This window comes from Coregonus lavaretus (assembly GCF_964263955.1).
Source record: "Coregonus lavaretus genome assembly, chromosome: 34".
NCBI classification, from domain to species: Eukaryota; Metazoa; Chordata; class Actinopteri; order Salmoniformes; family Salmonidae; genus Coregonus; species Coregonus lavaretus.
Window position 1 is genome coordinate 31,782,097 of NC_140021.1, and position 12,494 is coordinate 31,794,590.

At 42.4% G+C, this 12,494-nt stretch overlaps 1 protein-coding gene across 1 annotated transcript in view; it reads right to left on the minus strand.

The window, feature by feature from the left end:
- The window catches only part of LOC311108975 (vacuolar protein sorting-associated protein 41 homolog), a 37,075-nt gene extending 25,556 nt beyond the window's left edge, over positions 1-11,519 (minus strand). Inside the window, exon 1 of the mRNA XM_084151756.1 lies at positions 11,312-11,519. Coding sequence (XP_084007882.1) covers positions 11,312-11,335 — 24 coding nt within the window. The 5' untranslated portion in view covers positions 11,336-11,519. The remainder of the gene's footprint in view (positions 1-11,311) is intronic.
- Between the last annotated feature and the right edge of the window lie 975 nt (positions 11,520-12,494).

Here is a 12,494-nt window from a genome sequence, read left to right on the forward strand (position 1 = left end):
CTTTTTTGTGTAAAGCATGATGACGGCACGTGTTTCCTTGCAGGTAACCATGGTTAACAGAGGAAGAACAATGATTTCAAGCACCACCCTCCTTTTAAAGCTTCCAGTCTGTTATTCTAACTCAATCAGCATGACAGAGTGATCTCCAGCCTTGTCCTCGTCAACACCCTCACCTGTGTTAACGAGAGAATCACTGACATGATGGCAGTTGGTCCTTTTGTGGCAGGGCTGAAATGCAGTGGAAATGTTTTTTGGGGATTAAGTTCATTTTCATGGCAAAGAGGGACTTTGCCATTAAATGCAATTCATCTGATCACTCTTCATGACATCAACAGAGTTGAGCGGAGACGAGAGTGGGCTGAGTGTACATCCGACTACATTGAGTCGCTGTCAGTCGATACGAGGAAACAGTCGGTGGTTGTATTTGATTAACATTTTATTAAAAAGTATGGATTTCAGCAAACAATGAAAGGCATGCAACAGAGGACAAACATGGGTAGGCTACACGGTAAGGGGCGACTGGTTAAAAAGGCGACTGCATTTCCTGATTTGGCAAGGTTTTAGATTTGGTTCATTAAAAGGGCAATTCTGCCACTTTTCAACCTCAGTAGTCCCCTGTAGCTCAGTTGGGTTCGTTTCCCACGGGGGGCCAGTATGAAAATGTATGCACTCATTAACTGTAAGTCACTCTGGATAAGAGCATCTGCTCTTTGTATACAGTGGGGAGAACAAGTATTTGATACTTTTTATTTATTTTTTTATTTCACCTTTATTTAACCAGGTAAACCAGTTGAGAACAAGTTCTCATTTACAACTGCGACCTGGCCAAGATAAAGCAAAGCAGTGCGATAAAAACAACACAGAGTTACATATGGGGTAAAACAAAACAAAGTCAAAAATACAACAGAAATACATATATATACAGTGTGTGCAAATTTAGCAAGTTATGGAGGTAAGGCAATAAAATAGGCTATAGTGCAAAATAATTACAATTAGTATTAACACTGGAATGATAGATGTGCAAGAGATGATGTGCAAATAGAGATACTGGGGTACAAATGAGCAAAATAAATAACAATATAGGGATGAGGTAGTTGGGCGGGCTAATTTCAGATGGTCTGTGTACAGGTGCAGTGATCGGTAAGGAGCTCTGACAACTGATGCTTAAAGTTAGTGAGGGAGATAAGTGTCTCCAGCTTCAGAGATTTTTGCAATTTGTTCCAGTCATTGGCAGCAGAGAACTGGAAGGAATTGCGGCCAAAGGAGGTGTTGGCTTTGGGGATGACCAGTGAGATATACCCGCTGGAGCGCAGACTACGGGTTGGTGTTGCTATGGTGACCAATGAGCTAAGATAAGGCGGGTATTTGCCTAGCAGTGATTTATAGATGGCCTGGAGCCAGTGGGTTTGGCGACGAATATGTAGTGAGGACCAGCCAACAAGAGCGTACAGGTCACAGTGGTGGGTATTATATGGGGCTTTGGAGACAAAACGGATGGCACTGTGATAGACTACATCCAATTTGCTGAGTAGAGTGTTGGAGGCTATTTTGTAAATGACATCGCCGAAGTCAAGGATCGGTAGGATAGTCAGTTTTACGAGGGCATGTTTGGCAGCATGAGTGAAGGAGGCTTTGTTGCGAAATAGGAAACCGATTCTAGATTTAACATACACTGCCGATTTTGCAGGTTTTCCTACTTACAAAGCATGTAGAGGTCTGTAATTTTTATCATAGGTACACTTCAACTGTGAGAGACGGAATCTAAAACAAAAATCCAGAAAATCACATTGTATTATCAAGTAATTAATTAGCATTTTATTGCATGACATAAGTATTTGATACATCAGAAAAGCAGAACTTAATATTTGGTACAGAAACCTTTGTTTGCAATTACAGAGATCATATGTTTCCTGTAGGTCTTGACCAGGTTTGCATACACTGCAGCAGAGATTTTGGCCCACTCCTCCATACAGACCTTCTCCAGATCCTTCAGGTTTCGGGGCTGTCGCTGGGCAATACGGACTTTCAGCTCACTCCAAAAATGTTCTATTGGGTTCAGGTCTGGAGACTGGCTAGGCCACTCCAGGACCTTGAGATGCTTCTTACGGAGCCACTCCTTAGTTGCCCTGGCTGTGTGTTTCGGGTCATTGTCATGCTGGAAGACCCAGCCACGACCCATCTTCAATGCTCTTACTGAGGGAAGGAGGTTGTTGGCCAAGATCTCGCGATACATGGCCCCATCCATCCTCCCCATACGGTGCAGTCGTCCTGTCCCCTTTGCAGAAAAGCATCCCCAAAGAATGATGTTTCCACCTCCATGCTTCACGGTTGGGATGGTGTTCTTGGGGTTGTACTCATCCTTCTTTTTCCTCCAAACACGGCGAGTGGAGTTTAGACCAAAAAGCTCTATTTTTGTCTCATCAGACCACATGACCTTCTCCCATTCCTCCTCTGGATCATCCAGATGGTCATTGGCAAACTTCAGACGGGCCTGGACATGCGCTGGTTTGAGGAGGGGGACCTTGCGTGCGCTGCAGGATTTTATTCCATGACGGCGTAGTGTGTTACTAATGGTTTTCTTTGAGACTGTGGTCCCAGCTCTCTTCAGGTCATTGACCAGGTCCTGCCGTGTATTTCTGGGCTGATCCCGCACCTTCCTCATGATCATTGATGCCCCACGAGGTGAGATCTTGCATGGAGCCCCAGACCGAGGTTGATTGACCGTCATCTTGAACTTCTTCCATTTTCTAATAATTGCGCCAACAGTTGTTGCCTTCTCACCAAGCTGCTTGCCTATTGTCCTGTAGCCTATCCCAGCCTTGTGCAGGTCTACAATTTTATCCCTGATGTCCTTACACAGCTCTCTGGTCTTGGCCATTGTGGAGAGGTTGGAGTCTGTTTGATTGAGTGTGTGGACAGGTGTCTTTTATACAGGTAACGAGTTCAAACAGGTGCAGTTAATACATGTAATGAGTGGTGAACAGGAGGGCTTCTTAAAGAAAAACTAACAGGTCTGTGAGAGCCGGAATTCTTAGTGGTTGGTAGGTGATCAAATACTTATGTCATGCAATAAAATGCAAATGAATTACTTAAAAATCATATAATGTGATTTTCTGGATTTTTGTTTTAGATTCCGTCTCTCACAGTTGAAGTGTACCTATGATAAAAAATTACAGACCTCTACATGCTTTGTAAGTAGGAAAACCTGCAAAATTGGCAGTGTATCAAATACTTGTTCTCCCCACTGTATATATTTTTTTCCCTCAAACTTTGAAATGCACTGTTTTCACATGTTGACACTGGTATTGTGCTGTACATAATAAAAATGAGGTTGAAAAGTGGTGAAGTTCCCTTTAAGAAATGCTAGCGGCCATGACTGAAATCAAACGGGAGTTTCAGGGTGTGCTTTGATTGATGTGGGTGTCTCGTGTGTTCGCAGGTAGGAAGAGTTAGCCAAATGATTTAGTCAATTAGCTTCAACCGGCTGGTGTGCGACCATGGCAAAGTTGGTTTGACTTTTCTTACAGAAAAAAATATGAAATGCATAACCATGGTAGCAATTGAAAGGGAATAGTGTAGATTATGGGGAAATTATTAGACCAAAGGTGAGGACAAGAAGATTGAATGCAAACATTACCCTATTGATTGTATGTGCATTTTACATTTACTGTACTTTTCGCAGCATTTGTTAACAAAATCTGAAAATACTCTGGATACAGTCAGTATCATGATAAGAATCTTCCTGGAAGATATGTTGTAGGTGCAACATAAGACAAATAAATGACAAGGGTTTGAGTGAGAAGACTAACTAGTGTATCCACACACACACACCTCTCTAAAGTGTGCACATTTCCTAAATAATTTCAATGCACTTTTATGACTGAAAGAAGAGTCTTCAACTATAAGATTCTATTTTTTTAAACTCTTCTAGCTGTGCGGTTGAGGAATTAGAGCAAGCACACTTCTAATTGTTTAGTTTGGAACACAACCTTGCATCCCTGCCATCACACAATTACTGTTGTTGTGTCCATTATAAATCGCAAGGTGGGCATCATTTGGTTGTTATATTGCCAACATGACTTGCGAAGTTATAAAATACGATATTACAGTGTTAGGCTTTCACAATGCAATTCAGGGAAACAGATCATAATTTTAGTGCACATAAAAACAGAGTCATGAGTGCATTCAGCGTGCCGCAGCAAATTTTATTCACGGTAGACAAACATACAGTGCCGATTTTAGCATGTAAATCTTGGTGGGGCAAACTCAAAAAATATATTAGATGCATGCCAGCAAAGCCACTACACAACACAACACTAAACAGTACATTAATTGCACTAAAAAATGGTGACAAACGGTGCCCACAAGCGGTTAGGGCCTACATAAAGCTGTCCCAACAGCAGAGCTTTCCTTTCAGCACCATAGAGTGAATCCTTACCACCGCTACACCTGGCTATCAGCGGAGCCTTGTCTGGCAGAGAAACAGTTCATTCAGCCTCATTTACTGCCTTTTTAAAAACCATAGCTGATATGGCTGACTTCCTTAAACAAATGTGGTTTCTACTGACTCCTTGTGGATGTGTGAGTCGATAACATTTTACATTTACATTTTAGTCATTTAGCATTTAGCGACTTACAGTTAGTGAATACATATTTTTTTATACTGGCCCCCCGTGGGAATCGAACGCACAACCCTGGCGTTGCAAACACCATGCTCTATCAACTGAGCTACATCCCTGCCGGCCATTCCCTCCCCTACCCTGGACGACGCTGGGCCAATTGTGCGCCGCCCATGAGCCTCCCGGTCGCGGCCGGCTGCGACAGAGCCTGGATTCGAACCAGGATCTCTAGTGGCACAGTTAGCACTGCGATGCAGTGCCTTAGACCACTGCGCCACTCAGGAGTGTGGATAAGAACCGCATTCTCCTTCAATAACAAACAGCAAAATGAGTTTTTACTTTTAACCATATCCAAACATTATTACATTTATGTTCAGTAAATTCATAATGTTTAATCTTATACCATTAACACTAAGCTCTAAGTATAAGCAAGTGCAAGCAAACGAGCTGCGACGAGGTAGTTCTTCGTTCAGCACTTTCTAAATGGACACTGACAGAAATTCAGATAGATGTTAGTTCGGATCAATTCAGCAGGATGTTGAGGCCTTAACTTTACTCTTTAAGTCACCACACAGAAAGAGAGAAAGAGCGAGAGAGAGACTCGGTTAGCCTACCATTTGAAGTATTATATTTAGGCCTATGTGGTCTAAAAAGGAAGGAAAATGCAATCATGAGGATCCACTTTCATATACAATCTACCGACGCACAGACAGAGCATTGCGCTAACAAAACATCTCTCGCAATATCAACTGAAAATTCATGAGTCTATTACTGAACTTTTTGTTGAAAACAAATATTTGAATGGGAAGAGTGTCACTGGCAAACATGGTTACAGACCCAACAACATTATATACAGTCGTGGTCAAAGGTTTTGAGAATGACACAAACACACATTTTCACACAGTCTGCTGCCTCAGTTTTAATGATGGCAATTTGCATATACTCCAGAATGTCATGAAGAGTGATCAGATGAATTGCAATTAATTGCAAAGTCCCCCTTTGCCATGAAAATGAACTTAATCCCCAAAAAACATTTCCACTGCATTTCAGCCCTGCCACAAAAGGACCAGCTGCCATCATGTCAGTGATTCTCTCGTTAACACAGGTGAGAGTGTTGACGAGGACAAGGCTGGAGATCACTCTGTCATGCTGATTGACTTAGAATAACAGACTGGAAGCTTTAAAAGGAGGGTGGTGCTTGAAATCATTGTTCTTCCTCTGTTAACCATGGTTACCTGCAAGGAAACACGTGCCGTCATCATTGCTTTGCACAAAAAGGGCTTCACAGGCAAGGATATTGCGGCTAGTAATATTGCACCTAAATCAACCATTTATCGGATCATCAAGAACTTCAAGGAGAGAGGTTCAATTGTTGTGAAGAAGGCGTCAGGGTGCCCAAGAAAGTCCAGCAAGCGCCAGGACCGTCTCCTAAAGTTGATTCAGCTGCAGGATCGGGGCACCACCAGTGCAGAGCTTGCTCAGGAATGGCAGCAGGCAGGTGTGAGTGCATCTGCACGCACAGTGAGGCGAAGACTTTTGGAGGATGGCCTGGTGTCAAGGAGGGCAGCAAAGAAGCCACTTCTCTCCAGGAAAAACATCAGGGACAAACTGATATTCTGCAAAGGGTACAGGGATTGGACTGCTGAGGACTGGGGTAAAGTCATTTTCTCTGATGAATCCCCTTTCCAATTGTTTGGTGCATCCGGAAAACACCTTGTCCGGAGAAGACAAGGTGAGCGCTACCATCAGTCCTGTGTCATGCCAACAGTAAAGCATCCTGAGACCATTCATGTGTGGGGTTGCTTCTCAGCCAAGGGAGTGGGCCCAATCACAATTTTGCCTAAGAACACAGCCATGAATAAAGAATGGTACCAACACATACTCAGAGAGCAACTTCTCCCAACCATCCAAGAACAGTTTGGTGACGACCAATGCCTTTTCCAGCATGATGGAGCACCTTGCCATAAGGCAAAAGTGATAACTAAGTGGCTCGGGGAACAAAACATCGACATTTTGGGTCCATGGCCAGGAAACTCCCCAGACCTTAATCCCATTGAGAACTTGTGGTCGATCCTCAAGAGGCGGGTGGACAAACAAAAACCCACAAATTCTGACAAACTCCAAGCATTGATTATGCAAGAATGGGCTGCCATCAGTCAGGATGTGGCCCAGAAGTTAATTGACAGCATGCCAGGGCGGATTGCAGAGGTCTTGAAAAAGAAGGGTCAACACTGCAAATATTGACTCTTTGCATAAACTTCATGTAATTGTCAATAAAAGCCTTTGACACTTATGGAATGCTTGTAATTATAATTCAGTATACCATAGTAACATCTGACAAAAATATCTCATAACACTGAAGCAGCGAACTTTGTGAAGACCAATACTTGTGTCATTCTCCAAACTTTTGACCACGACTGTAGTATCTCCTCCTCGTCAAGAAAAGCACATGAGATAATTATAATACACAAAGTAAGCAAAACAATGAAATCATTCCAACATTGCCTAAAATGATGAACAAGATACTAATGAGACAGACCTCTATAAGCAATAGGACTATAACAATTAAGATGTACAAACTATGGCATAAGGGAACGATGAGCGGATAAGAGGCAATCCATAATGAGCGAGCTAAAATGGACGTAGTCAATATAACGATTTGTTCAGCACTTGAAATGTACAGCGACAGAATTCAGAACATGGGCCGTTCTTACAGTGTTGTAGACAATGAAAGCTCTTACAATAGTCTATGATTACATTTCTCTAAAACAGGCTATAGGCTACATGTGCACCACCAAGTCAGAATAGTAGGCTAAGTTCTGAGGGGAAAAGGGACCAAATTATTAGGGTGAGGCACATGGGCTACTACTAACAGCTTACTACACAACATACACTTAGTATTACTTTCTTAGCTACAGTATACATATCTCACTGGCATATTACATCATTTATGCAGCAGCATACAATACAAAATTTTACTTTTTGGACCGTTGTTGTGCTGTGCTCACTAGAACAGGAAGGTGGCAGGGTGGTCCTTCTTGTGGGCAAATTTTGTTATCAAACTGTCATCAAAGTCTGGCATTCTCTGGATTTATGGTGCTTTCAAGACAACTGGGAGCTCAGAAAAAAACAAGGTCGAACCATGACGTCAGTGATCTTCAGGTCGGAGCTCGAGAAAGAGGCCCGAGTTCCCGACTTGGAATTCCGAGTTGGATGACCGTTCAAAAAAACGTATTTTCCCAGTCTGAGCTAATTTTTTTCCAAGTTCCCAGTTGTCTTGAACTCACTGAAGTCTGAGATTTCCCAGTTCTGAGTTTCCAGTTGTTTTGAACACAGCAGAAGTCATACTGGATTGACAGCATGGCCAATGTATTCAACCTTTTCTGGCCCATGGTGTTGCGTGTGACTATTTATCATTTTAAGCTTGGAAAAGAGACCCTTTCAGACAGATGTTGAAATCCTTAAACCCAGACTTGGACCACACACACCCTCTCCACTGAATAGCAGGCAGGGGAAGCAAAATAGTGATTGCTTTGAAACGCTTGCAGTTAGCCACTGATTCCTTCCAAACCACTCATTGTTGAATTAGCGATTTTCAACTTGTTGTGTAATGTTTATGTCCAATGGCCGATGAACACCGATACGTTTTATCTATAATTTATCTTCCTGCAGGCTCATCCTGACATGACCCTCCAGCATGACAATGCCACCAGCCATACTGCTCGTTCTGTGCGTGATTTCCTGCAAGACAGGAATGTCAGTGTTCTGCCATGGCCAGTGAAGAGCCCTGATCTCAATCCCATTGAGCACGTCTGGGACCTGTTGGATCGGAGGGTGAGGGCTAGGGCCATTCCCTCCAGAAATGTCTGGGAACTTGCAGGTGCCTTGGTGGAAGAGTGGGGTAACATCTCACAGCAAGAACTGGCACATCTGGTGCAGTCCATGAGGAGGAGATGCACTGCAGTACTTAATGCAGCTGGTGGCCACACCAGATACTGACTGTTACTTTTGATTTTGACCCCCCCTTTATTCAGGAAACATTATTCAATTTCTGTCAATGTCTGTGGAACTTGTTCAGTTTATGTCTCAGTTGTTGAATCTTGTTATGTTCATACAAATATTTACACATGTTAAGTTTGCTGAAAATAAACGCAGTTGACAGTGAGAGGACATTTCATTTTTTGCTGAGTTTATATCTTCAATCAAATTCAACATGTACAACTGTGACATTAAAATGTAATGGTATTTTTCATCAGTTGTTTTATATTATACACTGCTCAAAAAAGTAAAGGGAACACTTAAACAACACAATGTAACTCCAAGTCAATCACACTTCTGTGAAATCAAACTGTCCACTTAGGAAGCAACACTGATTGACAATACATTTCACATGATGTTGTGCAAATAGAATAGACAACAGGTGGAAATTATAGGCAATTAGCAAGACACCCCCAATAAAGGAATGGTTCTGCAGGTGGTGACCACAGACCACTTCTCAGTTCCTATGCTTCCTGGCTGATGTTTTGGTCACTTTTGAATGCTGGCGGTGCTTTCACTCTAGTGGTAGCATGAGACGGAGTCTACAACCCACACAAGTGGCTCAGGTAGTGCAGCTCATCCAGGATGGCACATCAATGTGAGCTGAGGCAAGAAGGTTTGCTGTGTCTGTCAGCGTAGTGTCCAGAGCATGGAGGCGCTACCAGGAGACAGGCCAGTACATCAGGAGACGTGGAGGAGGCCGTAGGAGGGCAACAACCCAGCAGCAGGACCGCTACCTCCGCCTTTGTGCAAGGAGGAGCAGGAGGAGCACTGCCAGAGCCCTGCAAAATGACCTCCAGCAGGCCACAAATGTGCATGTGTCTGCTCAAACGGTCAGAAACAGACTCCATGAGGGTGGTATGAGGGCCCGTCGTCCACAGGTGGGGGTTGTGCTTACAGCCCAACACTGTGCAGGCCGTTTGGCATTTGCCAGAGAACACCAAGATTGGCAAATTCGCCACTGGCGCCCTGTGCTCTTCACAGATGAAAGCAGGTTCACACTGAGCACGTGACAGACGTGACAGAGTCTGGAGACGCCGTGGAGAACGTTCTGCTGCCTGCAACATCCTCCAGCATGACCGGTTTGGCGGTGGGTCAGTCATGGTGTGGGGTGGCATTTCTTTGGGGGGCCGCACAGCCCTCCATATGCTCGTCAGAGGTAGCCTGACTGCCATTACGTACCGAGATGAGATCCTCAGACCCCTTGTGAGACCATATGCTGGTGCGGTTGGCCCTGGGTTCCTCCTAATGCAAGACAATACTAGACCTCATGTGGCTGGAGTGTGTCAGCAGTTCCTGCAAGAGGAAGGCATTGATGCTATGGACTGGCCCGCCCGTTCCCCAGACCTGAATCCAATTGAGCACATCTGGGACATCATGTCTCGCTCCATCCACCAACGCCACGTTGCACCACAGACTGTCCAGGAGTTGGCGGATGCTTTAGTCCAGGTCTGGGAGGAGATCCCTCAGGAGACCATCCGCCACCTCATCAGGAACATGCCCAGGCATTGTAGGGAGGTCATACAGGCACGTGGATGCCACACACACTACTGAGCCTCATTTTGACTTGTTTTAAGGACATTACATTAAAGTTGGATCAGCCTGTAGTGTGGTTTTCCACTTTAATTTTGAGGGTGACTCCAAATCCAGACCTCCATGGGTTGATAAATTTGATTTCCATTGATAATTTGTGTGATTTTGTTGTCAGCACATTCAACTATGTAAAGAAACAAGTATTTAATAAGATTATTTCATTCATTCAGATCTAGGATGTGTTGTTTAAGTGTTCCCTTAACTTTTTTGAGCAGTGTATGTCATTTCCACCACACTGTCATTACCACAACGCTAAGTCATTACCATCACGGTACATATTTTTGAGGAAAAGGTGTATTAAATTACAATTGATATTGATGATTTTTCCCATATGTGAACCTTATATGCTTGTTCTTAAGATAATTCCTAAAATAATGTAAAATATTACGATTTTGATGTGGTAAATACATGTTTTTGAGTATTATCAAGGCATATATGGACATTTAGACATGACAATGATGAATACATATAATTAAGAAAACTTCCAAATAGTAAAAAAAAAAAGTGAAATGTTATCTAAACTACCTTGGGCACAATTTCTGTAATTGCCTTTTCAACTAAAAAAGCACATTTTATGACGTGGTGGTAATGACAGTCTTCATCAGCTAACATCACCTTGTGAATTTTAAAGAATGTATGTAATAATAAAAACACATAGGGTTCATAATTCATAAAGGTTATGGTAACTGACTGCTATTATCCAATAGAACAAAACGTATAAGATCGCCTACGCCTGTGTTAACCTCAGATTATATTTTCGGCGTTTATTTCAAAACCCTATTCTTTCCCCCTTAATTTTCCCCATAGGGCTGGCTGAAAGAAGAGAGGTAACTTATTTCCGGGTTTTAGGACTACACGCTGACGTTATAGGAGTAGCTAGCTAAATACTGTTGTCTTTGTTGACATTTTTCAACAACGCACTGTCTTCATCACATGCATACTAGGTTACAAATACAATTCAATAATTGTAATGTTAGAATCATCTCCTAGAAAAGCCAATGCACGAAGATAAAGTCCATTGATTTGATTGCAAAACAGATGAGATGATAGGCTACGCTTACCTTCTCTACTTCCGCCATTATCATTGAGATTGGAAGAGATAGCAGAACAGCGTTCTATTTTCAACAATCCATTAGTCACTTTAAATATTTAGCTAGCTAATTTTACGCAAAAGAAAACTAAACGAATTCACTGAATTCGCTAGATATCAAAACGGCTCCTTGTTGAGAAACGCACTGTTCAAGTCATGTAAAATCACATGACAGTAACGTGTGGCATTATGGGTCTCTGAGTTTTCTTATCAAATGGACTGCACCAAAGAGGATCTATTATTTTGACAAGATGGTTGACTGACCGCTCTAATAATGGCAATACATGTCCGCAAAGGCGAAAGGCATGCGGGAGGAGGCACAATCAGGTGGGAACATTCTAGCCAATTATCTTTTTGTAGAAGACATATCACACTCATTATACATCTATTAGATAAAATAAGCCTCACCTATCAAATAGCAATTCACCTTTATCTTGACCAAATTCGACACTGTCCCAATGACTGTATATATGAAGCATTGTCCCCTTAAGCATTAAAGCTACAAAATGTAACTTTTTGGGTGACTGACCAGATTCATGTAGAGATGTGTGTTATAGATCTGTCATTCTCATTGAACGCAAGTCTAAGAAGCCGTAGATCTGTTGATCTGTTCTATGTGCGTTATTTCTATGCTTCACATTCTTAAGTTTCGTTTTTGCGTCTTTTACTTTCGGTTTTATACACCAGCTTCAAACATCTGAAAATATAATATTTTTGGTTATGGAAAATATATTTCACAGCGTTTAGATGGTACAATGATTCTCTAAACTATACTTGCTTGTTTTGTCACAAAAATTGAAATTAGGCGAACTATTAGAATTTTTGTAACCAGGAAATGGCGGAGCGATTTCTGCATAGTGCATCTTTAAGCAGACCCAGTCTGCTTAATATGCACAGACAGATTTTTGGGCGGAGTCGACCTCTCGCTTCGCCACTACCTCTCTGACTGCACCCAAAGATTATCTACAGTATATCATTTGCCTCTTTGAAGGATCCATTCCTCTTTGACTGCACCTCATCCAGTCTTCACTACTTCTAACAAAGATCGGTGCTTCTGTGGGGCTGCTGCTGCTATAATAATAATAATATTAATAATCATGTAGTGACCCTGGTTTATAAGCGGACATTCTTTTATTCATGATTTATCGAGGTCA